The 21884-nt window shown below is 41.8% G+C and overlaps 2 protein-coding genes and 1 non-coding gene across 5 annotated transcripts in view; 2 read left to right on the forward strand and 1 right to left on the reverse strand.

Annotated features, from left to right (window-relative positions):
* bcorl1 (BCL6 corepressor-like 1) overlaps positions 1–723 on the reverse strand; it is a 17414-nt gene extending 16691 nt beyond the window's left edge. The window contains exon 1 of one of the 2 annotated variants that reach the window (XM_035669377.1): positions 214–723. The gene's annotated coding sequence lies outside the window, so the exon portion shown is untranslated. The remainder of the gene's footprint in view (positions 1–213) is intronic. The other variant, XM_035669376.1, reaches the window with a different exon arrangement.
* A 6410-nt stretch (positions 724–7133) lies between these two features.
* trnav-uac lies at positions 7134–7206 on the forward strand. Its single transcript has one exon. It is a non-coding gene; the product is annotated as a tRNA-Val (tRNA).
* Positions 7207–10558: 3352 nt separating this feature from the next.
* On the forward strand, positions 10559–21866 carry cstf2 (cleavage stimulation factor, 3' pre-RNA, subunit 2). Of its 2 annotated transcripts, XM_035669379.1 has the most exons (14): positions 10559–10696; positions 10903–10981; positions 11184–11353; positions 11465–11601; positions 13116–13235; positions 13426–13548; positions 14143–14278; positions 15302–15361; positions 18329–18428; positions 19667–19866; positions 20356–20480; positions 20921–21004; positions 21297–21457; positions 21556–21866. In XM_035669379.1, exons 1-13 carry the CDS (start codon positions 10600–10602, stop codon positions 21420–21422), a joined length of 1557 nt encoding a protein of 518 aa, XP_035525272.1. In that variant the 5' UTR covers positions 10559–10599; the 3' UTR covers positions 21423–21457; positions 21556–21866. The 2 variants fall into 2 exon arrangements, with proteins under 2 accessions (XP_035525272.1, XP_035525273.1); XM_035669380.1 differs by lacking the exon at positions 15302–15361.
* Positions 21867–21884: the final 18 nt, after the last annotated feature.

Raw genomic sequence — 21884 nt, forward strand, 5'->3', positions numbered from 1 at the left:
ACACACACACACACACAGGCGAAACAGACAAAAGTTTAAAGGATGAAATCAGCCTGTCGAGTTCCTGATTTACACTTATTTTTCTGTCCCCCCCCCAAAAAAAGATAACCCCCCCCTCGCCGGATACGTTAGCTCTCCTATTCCATAATCACATTTTGGCTCAGGAGTTAAGCAGCACAGGTTACCCTGCTGTAATTAGGCCACTTGTCTTACCTGAATCCTGAAAGCAGTGTGGGCCTGCTGCTGTTTACACGGGCATCCGCTCCTTTAGGCCAACCAAATTTCCTACTTTTCTCAACACTTTTGCGGTGGTGAGGAAATAACCGTGCACGCACACGAGCGAGGCTGACATCGTCGTGGGCGACTGAAAGAGTTTGTTTACTACCGTGCACGATCCGTGCCGTCCCTTGGCCGTTAAAAAAGGCGGTGCGGGGGCACACGATCCCCGTCCGTCCTCCGAGAGCAGGAGCGGAGCTGAAACTATTTCGCTGCTCTCCTATCGCGGAGTGGATCGGTGTGAGAGAGCTCCTAACATGCCCTTCGCCATTCGCTCAGTAATGGCTGCGTGCAGGCAGCCAAATCGTTGACAGATGGCCAAACGTGAAATTGGGAAACCAAAAAACGCCGATCAGTAGAAAGGGGGGTGGGGGGGGAGAGAGAAAAGAGGAACGCCGTAGAGCACCGTGTGGGCATATAGCAGGAGTATCACAAAGTCGGCAGCTGACACATCGCATTGTGTCTGAGCCGGGGTAACCCGGAGACCTCAACGACCGCGCAAGAGCTATCCCGGTAGTGACCGGGCTGCTCGGGGCTTCACCAATTATAGACGAGTTTGGTTCACAGGCTCCACATCGGATGTCTGAAGCTGTGGGCTTTTTTTAAAAATAAGAACTTGTTCAATTCAATTGTACATGTGTCGAGCGGAGATGTGGTATTCCGCACATGCACTATGACAACTGCGATAGCAGCACAGATGAAGGCACGTTGTTTATTTCGAAGGCCTGATTTTTTTTTTTTTTTTTGGTGTGTGTGAAGAATGTCGTCTTCAAAGTGGGCATACATGGTCATCTATCTGTGACTCACGCTGGAGATTATCGACCCTATTTAGGCCGCCATGGTTTACCGGGGACGAGGATGTCCCGTCTAAGTTCGTGGTTCACCTGGTCAATATTGAATGTCGAGGCTGGGAAGGCGGCGGGGGGTGAACGCGGAGTAGAAATCAAGCGCATTATTCTTCCATCTTGGTATAAGTAATGAATTATTCCACAATAAACGGAGGGAGGATGGCAGCCGATCACAGAAACAGTGAAGGGTGATGTTCTTGTTTGCCAGGTTAATGGATGGCCCGATGCGCCGTCCAGCTGATGTTTGAATATCTGTCTGAAATTGAAATGCATCACTTCACGTATAGTTACTGTGTCAGCGGTGTTAGCCTACTGCATCCACAGCCGACACGCATGGACAGCGGACTCAAGTGTGTCATCTCGACACACAACTTGGCTGTCCATACATGTGACACGATCCTACATAATGCCGTGGGATAACAGCGAGACATCACCGCAACTACCGGGGCTCCTGCGAGACGCCGACAACTAGAAAATACAGATATCCAGGTCAAAGTTTGGCAGAGTTTTACTCGCCCTCAATAGCGTTGTGCAATGCCCCCTTTAATGCCCCCTGCTCGCCCGTAACGCCTTTGTTATTAGTAATCGCATGGTATTGCACCGTCTTACCTTGCGCTCCGAGCTGTCTACAGCCACACAGCCTGCACACAGCGCAACAAGCTATTGTTGTCTGCACAGAGGCGTCCGTGCGGGGCCAGGGATGTGATTTTGAAGTAGAATGAATACAGTATGCAATTTTGGCTTGTCCTCGCGATCTTCCCTTATTGCCAGTTTTCGGTCTGCAGCAGCTGGAGATGAAAATCGCGCACCCTGGGTCCTAGCGCCGGGTAAAGCCCTACAGGTGAATAACAAACAGACTGGTGCTCGGTGGGTTTGAATCTTTAATTGCAGGGGACTTCGCTGGAGTCGGATAAATAACCCTTCTAGGGCAGACTGTCTCGCCTTCTTTTTTTTTAATACAACAGAGGTTTAGATATTGGGCTTGGAGGACACTTGCACTGAGCACACATTACTTTAAGGGCATAGTGGTGGAGAGCTGTCTGACTGAAAATGATCAGTTGCAAACTGGTCAAATGCCACAACATCAAAAGGACTGATTTTACCATTTCTCCTATTTACTACCATTTATTATTTATACAAAACCCTGGATGGTGCACCAGAGACCCTGATTTAATTACACATGAAGCTAAAAGATTTAATACAAGTGTTTGAAAGAAAAGTGCAACAATTGGCAGGTTATTAGAGCCAAAGGTAGGTACGAGTTACATCCGGTGTTTAATATTGATTACAATGGCTGAACTGGGGGCCCGAGTAGTCAGGGGCCGACAGAGCCAGAGCGACTGTTACCTGTGATATTGCTAATCTGATATTTCTTAATTTGCTAACTGACACAACTGCACAGTTCAGAGACAGGTTACAGTAAAGCTACATTAGAACTGGTTTGATATAGGTGTTTGACAGCTTAGAGCCAGACACATAAACTGGTCGGGGCAATATTATTTATTAACTGCAGTTATATCGGTATAAGTGTATCGGCTGATAAATGAAATTGAAGAACAGAAATGCCACCGATGTGTTTTCGTACAGTGTCACTATTCTATAGTTTGTCAGAGAATAGTGACAAGTTTACTTCCAACCTTAAAATCTCAAACCCCATACATTTCCCAGTGACTGGTTGTGGTTATTGATGTTATGGCTGTAAATAAATGTAATATTGGCTGATAAATCTTTATCGGATTCTTTAAACTCTAAAATGTCAACATCAGCATCGGCTTCAAGAATCTGTCTGTAATATAATAGTAGTGTCTGTAATATATATGGTTTAGTGTTGTTTAATAGTCTCAATGATAATTCTGGAGAGGGGTGTGTCGGCGTGGACAGCTTCTCTACGTTTCCTGTGTAACTGACATAACTGAATCACACACACAGTGTCGGCCGTCACCTGCAGATATGTCATCTAATACATGCAGAGTGTCTTTAATGGCTGGAATCTATCCTCTAAATGCCAGCAAACCCGTGGCTTGTTATTTCCCTAATGAACGGTAAAGGTGTTTGGAGGGAGCTCATATATGGTAAACAGATCAGAAACAGCCAGTCCTTGTTCTTATGGCAACATGACACAAACAGACTAGACGAGACAAACTAGATGTTCCAAAAGTATAAATATAGAAGTTGGGCAAAACACGGGAACACAAACAAGTCTTAGAATCATCGGCGCTGGCAGAATCGTGTTTTCTCACCATAATTACACTCAGACCTCTTACGGCGATACCTGGGCCGGACACCTGAGGTCAGGACAGCCTGGTAACTTATTAGAGGCTTGTAAAAGTAGCTTAAGTCGGGGAACAAATCAGGGTTACCGTTTAGTGAGCTAAAGTCCCAGTTAAAGGGTCAAGACTTAACCAGTGGGGTGTGAGTGTACAACAGGAAGGAAGCAGGGAAAGGTCTGAGGTCAGGTAGGCCATGTGTTGGTGCGTAACACAGTGTGCATTGTTAAGGTTAAATCATGCTGCCTGTGCTTCAAGAGACAAAGCCTGAGAGGGTTCCTGAAGGTAACAAAGCAACAGTCAGAGGCCCCTCAGCGAACTATAGGCCTCTGCAGACAACAGCCACAGATACGGGACATTATTTAGGACAGCTTCCTCTGACATCAATGGACAGTGCTTTCACCGAAGTGATGCCGAAGTGAAAGCAATGTCTGTTAGATTGCTCTCACTGAGGTGTTGTTGAAGCCATCACCCACTGAGGAGAGTGCAGGTACAAGCAGGTCATTTCCCAAAACAATACCCCAGTTCCGCTGGATGATCCACAGAGCTCACTGTGAGTGCTGTACTCTCTACTGGAGAAACAGACGCTAAAACTACTGACAGTGAAGTCTGTGGATTATTCTGAGTAACGCTGAGCAGACACTGCAGCTGAGCTCCTCCAATGTAAATCTCACACTTCTTACTTTTTCTGCCAGAGGCTGTTTTCACCGTCTGAAACAGAAGGGTTGTTTGTTTTTAAGTTGTTTCAAAGAAAGAAAAGACCGATGGGACCTTTAACCCGCGAGGTGAACGCTCCTGATAGAGATAGGATGAGCCTCTCTGCAGGACTACAGTTACGGACACAGGCAGTGTAACAGCAAATTTAACCTGGGAATGCATGGCCCAGTTGAAAGTCCCACTGTACTGCACTTAATTAGCCACAATGACTTTTTGTAGAGAGTCTGCACCAAACAAGCCCGGTTAGCACCAAAAGTGGGGACACAGAATCTCTTGCCTCCTGACTGAAGCTCCGATTATTCCGAATCAGGATTAATTCAAACACATTCGGCTTTTATGGCTGGAAAACGAATGCAACCTCTTCAGTTTCAGGTCAAATCTAAATTCACTGTGCTCGTCTACGCCTGTAATCTCTAAAGGACAGATATTTAAATGAGCGTGACCTTCTGCTTCCACGTGCGCTTTTTGTGCACGAGACAAACAAAATGGGGGACCCACTCAAAACCTCCACGGGGAGCCTTTAACATCCAGGTCGGTTTCACACTCTTCCACTGATTTACAGCCGGCCAACGTGCCAGCGAACTTAGCAATGAGCTAACAAAGGCCAGATGACGGCAAGCAAAGTGTTAGACCTCAAGGACGCACACACACAATATGTTTTTGTGGAGAAATAATACTGATTGTAAACATAACTTTGTTTGAAAGAAAACCCCACAGGGCGCCTTGAAGGCAGATCAATCCACACTCACACAACATATTTTACCCTCCAGATACTGAAACACCAAAAAATACAAACATCAACTACTTAGAAACCGCTTCAATGGACGTAGAGGCTACTGTTTCTGTTAACAAGCCTGAGTCTAAGGATTTAGAGCTTAAACAATTATTCAGTTAGTTATTGACAGAAAATCAGACAGCAATGATTTTTATAATCGATGAATCCTTTAAGTCATTTATGAAGCTGAAATGATAAATATTCTCTGGTCATACCTCATCAAATGTGTTTGATACTTTTCTGTTTTATATCGTTGTAAATATCTTTAGGTCTGGTCTGTCGGACATAATAAGCTATTTGAAGACATCATATTGGACATTTTGGGGAATTAGGATGGCCGTATTTCATTATTTCACACATTTTATAGCCCAGATTGATCAAGACAGCAAAAAAAAAAAGCTAATTCATTGCCAATGAAAATGACATTGATGTTTAATTTCTGCTTTTGATTCAAACATCTATTTGACATTTCAAATGTGACATTGGACATCAGTAAATCATTCTTATTGCTTTCTACTATCACATGCACATATTGCATGTCGGTCAAATTCAGAGCTTGTGGAATAGATCTAGCCTGTCTTGAATTTTGATCCTGCCCACATATGAATCAGCCTTCTCTATTAATTCTGGCCTGCTGTGGTTGGAGCCGGGATCAGTGAGAATACAAGCTCTGGCTGCCTCTCAAGGTGTGCTATTGTACCCCACATGATAAAACAGATGCAGCTGTCATCCCCACATTTTCCAATGCAGCCTTTCTGCCCTTCCCTCTCTGGCACCTAAGGAAGCTGGAGAGCTTCAGTTAAAATGGCTAAAAATGGAAGGACGCTGCTGAGGGCAGACGATTTCAATAGAGGGAGCAGAGGAACGACGTAAAAGCTGTAAAAAGTTGTGCTAAAAAATGGGCCGTCGCTGATTTCAGACCCCACGGCAGTAAACTATGGAGACGGACATTTAGAGAGAGATTAAATTTAATCTGGGAAGTTGTTTGATTGATGCTCTCACTTTGAGGCTCCTTAAGCACTAACAAACACACACTTTAGTGAAGGAGGGACACACACACACACACACACGCCAAATAACTCAGAGCAGAAGTTAGCAGGAGAATTGTGACTGCTTAGAAATTCAGTTTTAAACAGATATTTGCATTTGATGCAGAGAGCACGGCAGAAACACTCGCAGATATAACTGATAGCACCACAGCGCGGGGTGAATGTACATCTTTTCATGACACAGCAGACGGAAAACAAAAATCTGTATGAGGAGAGGAGATGGAGCTCAAGATGCAGATCTAATAGATCAAACACTGTCTGTCCTATCCTATAAGCTTGCCTTAATAATGAGATGGCCGGTGCGCTACCTGCAGGTCAGAAAACTGTTGCCTGTGGAAAAAGACCTTGCGACTGTTGATCACCTTAAAGAAATGTGAAGAAACTTAACTACTATCGTCATGATACTCTCACACACAACCCTTGGTGTGTAATCTTTAAACCTCTGAGGTGGGCTCTCTGTCAGCTGTAAAATATTAAACACTTTGGTTGACACCTGCAGTGTCCCTGTTTGTTTGTCGAGCACTGTAAGTAAATGTCAATGTATGGTACTTGTGTACATTAATGTCTCCCTCCCAACTGTAGTCAACAACACGTGATGCCTCCCTGTCAGTTTTAACTTCATCACAGCTCAGTCTTTGTCTGTATGAGTGCTGTCATATTTACAGCAGGTGAGCTAAGCAGGTAAGGTGCATCACAGTGTCCTCTATTATGGAAACTCATACCCACGTTTTTATTATTAAAAGCACACATGTATAAGAGAAGTGAGCTTTTTAAACATGCAGTGGTTACTGCTCAGTGTGTTAGCTGTGAGCTCTGATGAAGCAGGCTGGAAGGACGTGATTAGTCCGGTTCATAGCTGGCAGCTCAGTGTGCTGGATGTCAGCAACCGTGTGGTCGGCCACAAAAAGCAAAAAGGTCCCAGGAGGGATCGACTCGTAACTGAACCAAAGCACCCGCAGCTAACGCTACGTTAGTATCCATGCGAGGTGACCTACTGGGGAGGCTGACGCTGACCGATATCTCGTTTCGTTAAACCGCAGCTCGCAGCTACGAGAGCTCGAGTTAATGTCACAGAGAGGTTCAACGACCGTCAGCGGACTGTCATATTGTCACTGTGTTATCACGTTAAACCGTATTAAACCTCATAATCGCCATCACAATGGTATATCTTAGTCGCATCTGCGGAGGTTTACAGTCAGCTGGTTCCATAGTGTAGCGGTTATCACGTCTGCTTTACACGCAGAAGGTCCTGGGTTCGAGCCCCAGTGGAACCAGGATTCATTTTCTGTCCTGGAAACACTTCCTCCAGTTAATGAGCATCCACTCATAAAACTTCAGAACAACTGGATCGACATCAACTGAACAACATTTATAAATAAATACAAAGCAGAGTCTTAACTTCTATAATAACGTCCTGTTTGGAGTCAGTCAGAGAGGTAGTGATTTAACTATGTTTATCATTGAGGCTGTAGTTTGCAGTGCGTTATACATTATATTGACAAGTGTCTAATGTTTTTCAATTTACAAACATGTAATATAATATATATATATATAATACGAGTATGAATATTACATATGACACATTTTAATACAATGCAGTCCAGTACTACAGCTACCTACGTTGGATTGGATGGCAGTAAATTGTATCGGTGTAACTACTGTCACAAAGTATCCGATGAGCATTTATTTATTTATATTTATATATGATTTGTGCCTGTTCCACAAGCTCTTACTACTTATACAAAACTACTGACAGCAATTAGTTTTCTATACGTGTTGAAGTGTTTGTAATCATGCTTTTTGTTTTATGACCTGTCCCCAATACTTTCACGACTCCTAAACTTTGATTAATGTTCTTTTTAATTTATGGAAAAACAAATCTGATCCACATTAGACTAAATCTGTAATTTAACTACTTTGATAAATCTATATCGTTTTAGTAAATAAGTAAAATTATTTATGCAGCACTTTTCCAAAGCAGGCTTACAAAGTGACTTCCAAAATGTCACAAATAAGAACAAATCAGGACAATGTAGCAACAAGAAAAACCTTTTAAAAGATTAAAAAGGTTTTGAGATGAGATTTAAAACACTGCTACTCAAATGTTTGGAGTTACTACTTTTATTGTCATATGACTGAATGCTGAAAATCTTTGGGTCGAATAAAACAAGACATTTAATCTCCTTGGGCAGTTGTAAATCATGGAGGCCATTTTTCAGTTTTCTGATATTTTATAGACCAAATTATTAACGTTACGGGGAAATCTGCCAAGTTTGCTGCTGTTTGCTGTTTCCATCTGACCGGTGTTTCTACAGTTTACATTAACAACGAATGGGCTCGTTAAAACATTCAAAATAAAGCGTTTTTCATATTTTATGTTAGTTGGTGAATTATGAAAGATAAGATGAAAGCTACAGTAGTTACAGTATAAAGATAATTATGTGGCATAGAGCTAGTGAACAAAAACATGACACAAAGAAGGAAAAGGTGAAAAAAGCAAGATACCAAATTATCTTTTAGCAAATACTGATATTACAGTGTTCACTGATATACTGACACAGCTACAGAAAGTAGTTTATGTGTCAGTTTATGATATAGAGATAGAAAAGCTACGTGTTTATGTAGGCTAGACATGCCACTGTAATATTAGACTTAAATTATGTTATTTGTGAAACAATTAGTAAAATCAAATATCAAAATATAATTACAAAAATGATCATCCAAATCAAAAATGAATATTTAAATCTAACAATTAATTTGTCTGCTGCTTTAATAGTCCCATTTATATTTTAAAGATGCCTCTCTTTAAAGGTGGGGAAAGTAAATCTAACCCAAGACACTTTTTTCAAATTCAGTGACTATCTCCTCACGGTCCGCTAGCTTTCCTCTCTCTGTGTGCTGAAACTAGAATCTGGTGTTTGTACACAGCCCTGGCTCTGTAAATGGGAAACAAACCAAGTGGATTGGACTGAGACGCACAACACAAACTTGTTATTCCAGCCAGGATTTGTGTGTTAGGTAACGTTAAATTACTTGCCCACGAACATTCAGCTCACTTTCTAGTTTGTCAAGATATGCTGTTGTTGTGATTGTTCGCTATAGTAACAGCAGACTCAGGGAAAGCTTCTGTCCTGCTCTGCGGTGTTCGCCTGCGCAGCAACCACTTCAGTGACACTTTGCAAACTTACAACTTATTTGTGCTGTATCTCCAGAATTGCGTACAACATCTTTGATTTAAAGATATGGGCAAACCACAAAAAGTCCAACCCACACGGGCCCTTTATAGATTAACGTTGTGAAGAAGAAGAAGAGCAAGAAGGGCCTGTCACCTCTGCTGTCACTTTTCTGTGGGTTGCACCTCGATCATTTCTTCTGTGTGAAATACTGACCTGATGACTTTAAAGGTCCAGTGTGTAGGATTTAGTGGCTGTTGCCAGTTCAAACTACCTCGCTTCTCCCTCTCCTTCCAAACAATCAAACGCCCCTACCTAGTGTTTGGTTTTGTTCTTCTGGGCTACTGGTAGAAACCATGGTCGAGTTCAAACATGGTGGGACTCTCCCAGAGGCGACGGCCACCGGTCTGTCCGATTAAACAAGACTTCATTTAAGGTAAATTCTTTATTGTGCAGGTGGATTATACACTAATGAAAACATACCTATAATATTATTATTCCACTTCTTGCCATTAGATCCCTCCTAAAATGTTAACACTGGATCCTTTAAGTCCAAGGTATGTTGTCTTTATATTAAAGGTTAAAGTGTGGGTGGATGAAACAAAAAACAGTGGTTTACTGTTTTGGAAGCAGAGCACAAATAGTGGAGACAGCTTTTTTAAAATCATTTTGCAAGCTTCTTATAAAAAATCAAATGGCATAATATTGATTGCTATAAGCAAACTCTAAATGCTACTCAAATTATGCTATTAATCCATTTATAATTACCAGTGGTGTGTTGGTGGTGTGGTGTGTGGTGTGGTGTGGTGTGGTGTCGTGTGAAAGCATCCAGGTGCAAGTACCAGCAGACCTTACACTATTAATTACACTTTACTACAGGTTCACTACATACATACATATTAGAAACATTCAGACAGACAGCACCAGACAATGTAACGTTATAACCTCATTTATAAGTGTCCAAACTTCTGAGTTAACAGTTGCTAAGTTAATAAGCAAGTTAAAGATGAATTAGCTAACTCATGTTTTAAATGTCTTATTAGCAAAGCTTCCTAATCCCCAATTAACTACTCACCAAATCACTTGTTGTAGAAAAACATGATCTTCGGGAGCACGCCGGGCGCCTGTAAGTGGCTCACTTTTACTTTTAAATGAAGGATTTATTAAATATAATGAGGTATTTGTGTGTTGCCTAAGTGCTGGACGGCGGTTCAAACACTGGACGCTAGCTGAGTGAACCGCGGACAACAGCGCCATCTATTCTCCCGAGCGACGTCCGCTGACTCTGACCCTTCAGCGACTCCCGCCTTCAAACTATTATTATTCATCGCTGGTTAATTATTCAAGAGAAGATTATTGATTAGTGTAAACAGTCAGTTGGTTATAAAAATACACTGTTTGTATTTAAATGTCGCTTTTTTTTTCTTCCCCCCCCCAATACCGGATGTTCTCTCGTTCTAACTTCCGGGTGTCACATTCTTTTGTGTCCCCAAAATGGCGAACGTAGCTGCTGCTGCTGCGGCTGCTGCTGCTGCTGCCGCCGCCGCGAACAGAGACCCGGCCGTCGACCGGTCACTGCGATCGGTGTTTGGTACGTTGAGTTGAAGTTGTTTTGCAGTTTGATCCATTGGTTGCACAAGAAGTCAATAAACTAGCGGCTAATCGAGTAAAGGCTGCTCACATAGCCGGCTAATGTTACTGTTAGCTAGACAACGAGGTAAAGCTGGTTTAAATGAAGAAAGTGGTTTTGTTTTTTATTGTCGTACTAATATTTCTTATATGTCATCGTTATTTTAGTGGGGAACATTCCGTATGAAGCCACAGAAGAACAGCTGAAGGACATCTTTTCTGAAGTGGGGCTTGTTGTCAGCTTCAGGTGAGTGAAAGAGGGTTTCTGTTGTTTGTTTGTTGAGTTAGTCCTCATTAAGTGCCAATAAACTGCTGGTAAAGCTTCTGACCGTCCTAGATCCAGTCTAATCTAGTACACCCGTATGGTTGTGTTTGTTACTGTTACTATGTTCGCGTTGGAGAGAGTGGGTTATGGGACCTGATGATCACATGTGTCTCATTGTTTTCAGGTTAGTGTATGACAGGGAGACGGGGAAGCCAAAGGGATATGGCTTCTGTGAATATCAAGATCAGGAGACGGCCCTCAGTGCCATGCGGAACCTGAACGGGAGAGAGTTCAGTGGTCGGGCTCTCCGTGTGGACAATGCAGCCAGTGAGAAGAACAAGGAAGAGCTCAAAAGTAAGTGTTGGTTTACTCTTGCCATTACATCTCATGTGCTGTATTTAAGTTGATTTGACTGAGAGATGCTGTTACAAAGTTACAATTCTCTGCTCTTTCTGTCTTGCGCAGGTTTGGGAACAGGAGCCCCCATTATTGAGTCTCCTTATGGAGACAGCATCCAGCCACAGGAAGCCCCAGAGTCCATCAGCAGAGCTGTGGCCAGTCTGCCACCAGAGCAGATGTTTGAACTCATGAAACAGATGAAGGTAGGCAGGTTTACTTTCTGTACTGTATTTCAGGTCCTTCTTTTGTGACATTCAGATTACCAAGCGTGTTACAGGTCTCCTTTCCATCCCTTTAAAGACATTTTAACAATTACCCCATCACCAGCATTCATTCATTATTTAAGTGTGGTATAGAAACAAACCATATCCATACATATTAATGCTCCTTATAAGCTAAATGAGCTATCATGCTTGCTTATAGATGCTGTAGAGAGCTCACTCAATAGTTGCCTCTGTAAATAATTGAGATTCCAGTAGTTGACCCTCGACCTCTATGAATTCAGAGAGATTAGTGACATGGTTTCATTTAAATTAAACTTGAGTAAATGTTAATTTGACGAAATCTTTATTGTTTTACTTCATACATATGTACTGTGTGTGTAGCTGTGATCCATCAATAATCTTTATTGCCATTTTGCACATCAAATTTCTGCTTCATTTTCAAATAGTCCTGTTTATTCTGACGAAGAAAATGTGCAGCATGTCCATATTTAAACCTAGTGCGAGACTTCGACAGGCTTATTAATGTAAGGGGTACAGTTTTTTGGACTGAAATGGTTAATGGGCAGTTTTGATGTCTAATCTCGAGTGTTATGAATTCATCTCTGAAACTGGTGCATAACTGACATTTATGTATTATTCTTGTGAATTTATGCTTAGCTCATTGTGTAAAAGTATAGTCTCCCCAAAATAGGGCAAAAGATATAATGTCTCTGGCACAAATCGCAGAATGTCACCATTTTAATGCGAGTTGGCTTCTGCTACTGCTGTTAAGGGCAGCCACAATAAAAGTAGGTTTTTCTGTCTGTTTAAAACCAAAAGGTGATTTAACATACTGACTGTTCCAGGGGTTTTTAAATATCACAAAGTACCAAATTAAAGAAACTAACGTAAGGTATTTAATAAGGAGTCTAATAGAATTACAGTTTACCCCAGAAGCCATTTTCTTAGACTGTATGTTTAATGCTGCTTACTCTCTTTACTCTCTTTACTCTCCAAAAAAAGATGGTGACAAATGTTGCTCTCAACTTGAATCACCTCCGTGATAACAAGTGTATGCAGATGCTCTCCCTTCCCTTTCATTAACAGAGGCTGTGCTCTACAGTCTGTCTCTCTCAGCTCTGCCAGAGAAGCCTTATCTTTGCACATCTGGCAGTCTGCTTCATTAAGCTCAAAGAAACACCACACTGCAGACATTTTCCCCCGACCGGAGAAGTGTTTTGTTGCACCAAAGCTTGTCAGTAGGACAGCTCCATGTGCTGATCGGAGTGTCGAGTGTTTGGTCTCCGATCCTGATACCGCAGATATCGTCGCACGTCTTTTTGTTCAGTGTTTTTGTGTTGATGCAGCCACTTTTGTTGGGTATGGACATGTATCTGAATCATAAGTGGGTAGCATAAATTACAAGGGCATGTCTAACCTGTCGGGAAGTAAAAGCGCACAAAGCTTCTTTTTCATGCAGTCTATAATATCATGTTTCTGATTTCTTTCTCCAGCTGTGTGTGCAGAACAGTCCCCAGGAGGCGAGGAACATGCTGCTGCAGAACCCTCAGCTGGCCTATGCTCTGCTGCAGGCCCAAGTGGTCATGCGGATTGTCGACCCTGAGATAGCCTTGGTGAGCAACTCTGATTCAGAAGGAAGAGATTAGTCAGATCTTACATTATCTTATCTTTTATTTAAGGCGAGATCAAAAATAATAAGCACAGCTCACTGTGACCTTGTCATAAGTCAATGGAGATGAAAGCTAGCCTGCACGTTGGAACCAGTACCAAAGTTTTTGAGAGATGCTTTTTTTCCGAACACAGAAAATGCTCCATCGTCAAACTTCAGTCCCGCCTCTGATTCCCAGCGGGCAGGGTGGAGGAGCGCCACCGGTCAACCCTCCTCCTGCGCAGCCCAGTGTGCCAGTGTCTCAGCCGCAGCCTGTGGTAAGTAGAACGGCCTTTCACGCTCTAAAGTAATGGACACATTATACTTCTGTTGAACAAAATAGTCCCCCACTCCACTGTGGAAAAGGACAATGTCACCACTCTGATGTGGGTAATAAATAAATATTGATGAGAGCAGCTTTTGAAAGAAATGCTACTCACTGAAACCGGAAACATGAGCTTTAATTAGTTTGTTTTGCAGGCTCCAGTATAAGTGAATGGGCGATGGAGCGAATATTCGGTGGACAGAAGTGTAATGTGACCGTACTTTGTATTGTACACTCAGTGTTGGAACAAAATATTGTGAAACTGGTTCATATCCCATCATGCACAGTCTGCCTCCTCTCTGATCATGACTTAATTAAATGTAACCGTGGATATTAGTAAGTGAACGGTTAAAACTCAACCAACGTTGGTATAAGTTTTTGTCGATTCGGTCCATCTTACGCCATCTTAGGACAGACAGGATAGCTGGTTATTTAAGCTGGTTTTATAAGGTTAAGGCTCAGAATTGTTATATTCTGTAAAAATGGCTTTCAAGACTAAGGTTTAAGTTATTCATGTTTTCTTATTTATTTTCCTTCATATAATCAGCCTGGAATGCATGTCAATGGAGCCCCTCAAATGATGCAGCCCCCCAACATGGGTGTCGTCCCTGGACCAATGCCTGTCGCAGGACCCGGACCTGGACCTGGACCGGGACCAGGACCCGTACCAGTGGGACCTCCAGGTAATCATCAAACTGCATGCATACACGCATCAACAACTGAACCGGTTGTGGTCGCATCACCCTTATGTTATGTCCAAATATGGATTACTACGGCGATTGATGCTTAATGTGTGAGGTGTGACTGTTTCATTACACCTGTTCCTCGTGCACGATGAGCCCCAAACCGATCACTTACCAGATCTTTATTTCACTCTTAAGTCAGCCAAAAAGAGACAAAACCCTCTTTTTGGCAGCAAAGTAACCAAAGTAACCAAAATCTTCTGTAGGCTTACTGCAGTTGTTTCTGGCATATTATTGAATGAGTCACAGCCGCTCAGTGGTTTAATAATAAAATGTGCACAGTTTAAGGATTATAGAGATAGATATTATATTTGAATGTCGTGAGTATTAATGTAATTGTTATTCAGGTGCCAGACCAATATGTCAACCCTTGTTTTGCAGTGTTTCCTACGCACATTTTATTTACGCAGATAACCATTATAGATTTGGTCAAACTTAAAAACAGTTCAAACAAAGCTACAGTCATGTGGCTTTATCAGTACAATGTAATGCAATGCCTCAAGCTATTCTTTAAAGTTATTTTAGCAGTTACATGTGTAAAACCAACCACAATCATACCTACGGCGCCGCAATGACCAGCAACTCTGGTAAAATACAAAGAAAATATATTTTCTAACCAGAATGAATGCCTGTACCTCATTTTATGTTAAAGCTGTCATGGCTCATTGGGATCACTAGGTGTCACCAGAGCCTTGTAATTAGCTGATGTGCTTTATGAGCAGCACGGCATAATCAACTTGACTCTTGAGGATTTTCTCCCTAAAATCTATTGTCTCTGTCTGTTGAGCCTTCATGTAACACATTTGACTATTTTTAAGTTTCTAAATGTCCCTTTTCATCCCTCTGTGTTTCTGTGTGTGCATACAATCATGTCATGAGCATCCTTTTAAATGCTCTTAAAGTGCTGCTTTGCTCTCTTGAGTCTTGTGTCTCCTGTTCTTCTTTACTTTAATGCTGGCTCAGGAAACCTTCAGCATTCTCCCACAGGATCGTCTGGGCAAGCTGCTATCGAGCGGCCTCAAGGTATCACTGTACTCCTTCAGTTCTCCAGTCAGATCATAGGACTGTTATGGAGAGGTCACTGACCAAATATACAGCACTTCTAGGATTTAGTGTTAGCTTTACAGTTTGTTACACTGCATGTCAAATCAAATATGAACCATTGTGTCTCCACACATTCAGCCCGTACTTTAGTCATTTAGCCTGTTCGTATAAAGATTATGATCTCTGGCCATCATCATCATAACTAAAGCAAGATGTGCCATGTCATGAGGGCAGGAGGAAAGCGGTGACACTTCATGTGAACAGATACAGGTTTAGGCAGCTGTCAGGAATAAAAGTGTTAATGTGACTCCAAAAGCCAACACATTTTTTTGTGGATACTACAGTAAGCAAGTAGTTTTAATTCTGCATGACCTTCAGTTTAACATAAAGTTCAACTGATTCAGCTCAGTCGAACATCTACAACAGAGTCAATGCACAATATATTGTACACATTTAAACAAAATACCAAAAAAAGGAAATAAAACAAAAGTGTTAACTAAATGCACATAAAGAATATAAAAGGATCAGGATTGGATCAGCAGCTACTCTGTAATAAGCTGCATATGCAGGATATTTTTTAGCAAAGGATGATGTTAAAATAATAAAAGAGCAATGATAAATGTGAATTATTGTGTAATTCTATTGTTTATTTAAGGCCAGTTTGTGCAGACAATGCAGGCTTTCTGCCTCTGGCACTCTGCTAGTTGGTATGCACGTTTAGAAGCTGTGAAAGTAAAAAATGCTTTACAGGCTTCATCAGCTCAGCACACCAGTTTGTCCACTCTGGTTGTCTAGTTGATGGTGCGTTGGTGCCTGCAGTAAATTTGCACGTGTGATCTGTGAAAGAGGATGTCTCAGCCTGATCCTGTAGCAAACACAGACTTTGACACCCTGCATGCACTCATTTCTTTTGATAGAAGACAAATTGCACGAAATCCTCCCTGTCACTATTAAATTACTTCGACTGTTTACTTTGCAGTTTGCTATTTGTAACTTTGGGAAAGTTTGGAAGAGACTTGAGCTCTTATTGATCCAGACTGATGGATGCGGACCACAGGAGATCTCTTATTGTTCAAGATGTAACATACTGAGGATGTTGAGGCCACATGTTGCAGATGTTGAATGTGGAGGCATGTTTTCCCCCCCAAAAAGGACTAAGATAGCCACGGGTGTCACATTCTTCTCAATACCTTTGTGCTTTCAGACAGCATGGCTTTCTGCACATAACAAAACTGAACTGAGCCTTTTGTTGAGCAACTAATTAAAATGAGATAAACTATTTAAGAAAATGTAGCTGGCAGTTTTTCACAAACTCCCACTGAATCGGTAGAAATTCACATGAAGGCATTCAGTTCAAACCTGGGAGGGTTTTAATTTCAACAAGCAGATTTTGATTGTAAAGAGTTTCTCAAAAGCAGCAGCACAGTTGGTAAAGATAATCTAGGACCGTGTCGCCGGGATAAATATAAAAATAGTGATATTTGACATACATATTTGACAATATGAAGTCTGTTATTCTAGTATTTTTGTTATTCTTGTCACTTAACGTCATGAGTTGCAGCTGTCAGCAGTTCGACTATACAGCATGTGAGAGGTCGTTCCTGCCAGTAGAAGCAAAGGGGATCCATGGCTTTATGTTTACTGCTAGAGAATGAGGAGTCTGTTCATAATGGCATGAAATCGCTGAGTTTGCTTTCAAGATGCATGTTACTTCCAAGGAAAATCCAGATTCTTGGCTTTTGTTATGCCCATGTTTGTGTTTGTCAGCATCAGTTGTCAAAAATCTGTCCAATTTTCTGCCTTTTCTCCACACTGTAGTTCCACTAACAGCAGTCCATCGGTTTCTTATACCTGCTGCTTGTTTTTTATTTATTTATTTATTTATTTATTTTACCAGCTCTGGGCTCTCCTCCCAGTCAGCTGTTCTCAGTATAACAGAAAAAATCCATATTAAGTGACATTTAATGTTGATTTTTAACACAGCCCCTGCCTTTACTTTAAATCTGTTAAGTCTGAAATCAAAATCAAATCAAGTGCACCAACAAACAGGCTTGTGCTTTTCATTTTGAATAAATATTTTCCCGCTTTAAATAAACGTTACATCGTGCTGACAGATTATATGAGCCACATTTAAACTACGTTAATTTTAATTAAAGTAAAGTGTCCATTCATTGTCATTTAACTGTAATATAGCATGAAGCAATCAAACAATGAGCCTTTACACTAATTAGCTGGAGCGACAGATTTGTTTGTCAGATGTGATCCAGCCACTGTTTGTGCATATCCAAGCCTGCCTTGTTAAACTTTATTTAGATACTGTGCCCTATTAATCTGGCTAGGATCTGCGGTATGTATGTTGTTAGACATGCAGTTAACATAATGGAACACTGACACACCCACTGCACTTTATCTTTTCTCTGCATGCCTCCCATCGTCATGTTCTCACGGCCAAATAACACCAGAGTTACAAGACGCAAGTAGGAAAATATTCTCAAGTCAGGCCTTCTGTATCTGTGTTTTAATAGATGGTTTTTACCTGTTTTAAACCTGTAATCTCTCTCTTAATATTGATGGTAGACCGCAATGTTTATTTTTCCGGATTACACCATTAGTATTTCCCTGTGTGTTGTGAAATCAGACTGTGGCTGTTTGATATTGTCAGCGTGTACTTTTATTGTGTGCTTTATAAACCTCAAACAGCATTGGCTGTTTCTTGAGATATCTATCCTGAGCCAACACACCTATCTTTATAGGTGTGTGTGTGTGTGTTGTGTGTGTGTGTTGTGTGGTTTCCCTTACCTGGAATTCCTTCCCTATTTAGAGTTACAGCCTACTTTTAGTGGATTAGTCCTGAAACATTTCCTGGTCAATGAATAGAAAACGAAGGATAAGCATGTAGGATATAATGTTTCAATGTGGTTGAGTGTGTGTTTTTTCTCCTCTCAGGACCAGGTGGTATCCCCCCCAGAGGCCTGCTGGGAGATGGTCCCAATGATCCCAGAGGAGGAACTCTGCTGAATGTCACTGGAGACGTCATAGACCCCAAGTAAGACGTTACACCATATTGCCATACCTTAATAATAAAACAGGACAGGTTGCTTGTATTTAGTGGAAAGGAGTGTCAATTCAAGTCATCAAGTTTTAATCCTTAAATTTCCTTACTGGCTGCACCCATGGTTACCACAGCAACAACAGGTGTTGTTAAATACTGTACTGACACTTGTTGAGTAGATTGTGAGAAATACAACCAATGAGAAACTCAGCCAAACAAACTCGGTCAATAATAATTTCTAGGTGCAATCGGATTTCTTTTGTTTTTCCTCACAACAGCAGGGTACAGTGAAGGAGCTGGTTAACTGCAACCTGTCACTCTAAGCTCTTTATCCTACAGTGTCACTCCCATGCAAAAATGAAAAGGGATCTGCTGGTGAAAAAATGCTAAAATTCCCCGTTTTCTACAGGCATTTTTGATGAACAAATGCGTTGTTTCCTTTTGCCAGTTAAACACTTAATGTAAAGCCACAGCCGTAGGAAATGCTACCTTTGCATCAGCAGTGACTCAATATAGCCCCGAGGCAGCGTTGGGAAAGTGAAAACGGCTTTTATCACCAGCCCTTTTTACACTGATGATCCCCCAGCAGTGGTGATCGACGGCGCCCCAGTGTGTGATTGTAGATGGCATGCCGGCATTGCAGGAGCAAAAGAGGCTCAATGTAGGCGGACCCTATTCCAGCAGTTGGGGAAACGACACAGGAGACCTTTTTTGCTTTGGTCTTGAAAAGCTGCAGCTTTTATTCACTGACGTACTGAAACGTACTGTTTACTTAACTTCACTGCTCTCCTTTTCCTCCTCGCATTCACTGTCACTAGCTGCTGCTCTTTCTCTTCAGCACACGTGTCCCGTCCTGCTGGCTCACCCGTTTACATACTGTATGTCGGCTCTGTTACTACCTCCACTGCCGGCTCAGAGGCCCCCCCCTAAATTCTGTTTTTGTCCTCTTTTATACAGAGCAGCGAGGTGGAATAATAGCGCAACAACTCCCGCCATGAACAGGCTGTGTAAAGGGAGCTAATGAGACAATGTAACAAACAATAATACTGGATCACGTGCATGCATCGTTTCCTGTGCGTGCGATGGCAATGTTAGTGGCAGACTCCGCCACTAACATTGAAGACTACTATGTGATCAAACATTTTCAGAACTCTTGAGGATTTATAACTAAAAACTGTTATTTTGCCAGTTTCGTTCTATAGATATTTAATTGCTTGTCTGTGTGTATTTAGTCGGGGTTACATGGGAGCTCCACCACCCCACCAAGCCCCTCCTGTACACATGGCCCAAATGGCAAGTGGACCCCCTCCGGACATGAGAGGACCTCCAATGGACATGAGAGGCCCACCCATGGGTGAACCACGAAACATGATGGGTGACCCCAGAGGGCCCCCGATGATGGAGCCACGGGGACCCCCGATGGAAACCAGAGGTAGCTGCTCTAATAATGCTCCGTAGTTTGAGAACCTGAACTTATTATAGTTTACATTTACGACTGTGTGCACATAGTTAACATTTTGTAACAGATCTCAGTTCAGTTTCAGTCCCAGCTGGCAAACAAACCAAATTCCACTGAACCAAACAAAAGTCTTTTGTCTCAGCAAGCGGTTTTGAGAGAACAGTTGTTCGATAACAAGCACACTTTATTTTTTCATGTGGTTATACTGATTAATACAATTTCAACTTCCTTATATTCAATACCTCCTTAATCTAAGGTCATCCATGTGTCAATGTTTGTAGAAGCCAACAAGACTACAAACACCTTTTTTACATTTGTGGATTTTAATGTTAATGTTTTATTTAATAATGATCTTTATTTCACTTCACTTGAAGTCATATTTGAACAGAACTTTATACTCCAGTGACTCAATCAGTACTTAGCGAGGCGTAAATGGTAAGTGTGGTTTTGTTTTGTTTGCAGGTCGCGACCCAAGGGCGATGGACGCTCGTGGTCCAGTGACAGGGCAGAGGGTTCCCATGGCCGCAGGGATGCCAGGCCCCGTTCCTCATAGCATGGGTCCTAACGCTCCTCCACCCGCGAGACCGGTAACTGCGGCATCTATCGTCTTTGTCTCTGTTGGCTGTTAAGAACCTATTTCAAAATACTGTAAAAACAAGCTGCCAGTACTTCCTTAAAGGGCACAGATTGGTCTGATAGCATTGTACCAGCCATAAAGGCGTAGATTGAAGCCTGGTGAGAGGGATTCTTGAGCGATTTTGTGATCTTGCAAATCCAAAAGCATAGGCCAATATTACTAAGACTTCTTCTTTTTCCTGTGTTTTTGTAGAATACATAAGAATCTAAATTTTAAAAGGTCACAAGGAATTTGAATAAATACTGTTATAAATACAGAATAAATAACCTTTACTTCACATTACATTTAAAAACATTCTAAAACTGTGTGACTTGAGGAAAGGAAGATGGATTGGGAAATCAATACCCCCTCTGATAAACCGTGAGACCTAACAGCATGTTTGTCCTGCAGGGTCCCGGTATTTCTGGTGTTCCTCCGTCGGGAGGAGGCTTCAGTCCGGGGCAGAGCCAGGTCTCCACACAGGACCAGGAGAAGGTGGGTGTCACTTAATGGATTACCCCGGTATTATAACAGTTTTTTGCATTCACTGATTGCAAGTCATTCTGAGTATGCGTGCCCTGAGGACCAAAATCAGCTTGTGTAAATTTCAATTGTTTGACTTCAACAGTAGCTGGTGATGTTTTCTCTTTTCCTTGTTACCAAAGAATAGTAGTGAACATTAACTAACACATCAAAGAAAGTACTCATTGTTTTTCACTTTAAATACAGAGAAAAGCACATTTAACCTTCTGTATGACAACTAAATGTAACACTTGTCCCTCTGTAGGCTGCCCTGATCATGCAGGTCCTGCAGCTGACCCCAGAACAGATCGCAATGTTGCCCCCGGAGCAGCGGCAGAGCATCCTCATCCTCAAAGAACAGATTCAGAAGACTGCAGGAGGGGCACCTTGATAGTCCGACTGAGGAAAAACCTCAAGAGGTTTCAGGTAAGATTCTTTTTTTTTTTCCTTCACATCACTAGTTTCCATCCTCATGGAACAACTCTAATTTCTGACACATGATTATGTCTTCCTTCATTGTTCAGGACTCACAAATTGCTCCACCCCGTCTCCTTCAACTTGAACAGACCTGAAGACGTCTCATTAGTTTGGAATATTGTATAGTTTTTTTTAATCATATTGTCTGTTTTCTGTGTGAAAGATAAGCTCAGTGCTTGTGGATTAAAAGATAAGTGACACTTTTGAGAGGATGATGGTGAATGCTGAACAGATAAAGTCCAGGGCTGGAGTTTCATGAGGTTTCATCCTTTTCCTTCAAAGCCGACTGTTTTCATGTGACTGGCTCTGGAAAATGTTTATCTGGATGTTGTTTTGTCAATAAAATACAAAGAGACATTGATTGCCTTTATTCATT

Source organism: Morone saxatilis, unplaced genomic scaffold, assembly GCF_004916995.1.
Source record: "Morone saxatilis isolate NCDOM2014 unplaced genomic scaffold, NCSU_SB_2.0 Contig22, whole genome shotgun sequence".
Classification (NCBI taxonomy): Eukaryota; Metazoa; Chordata; class Actinopteri; family Moronidae; genus Morone; species Morone saxatilis.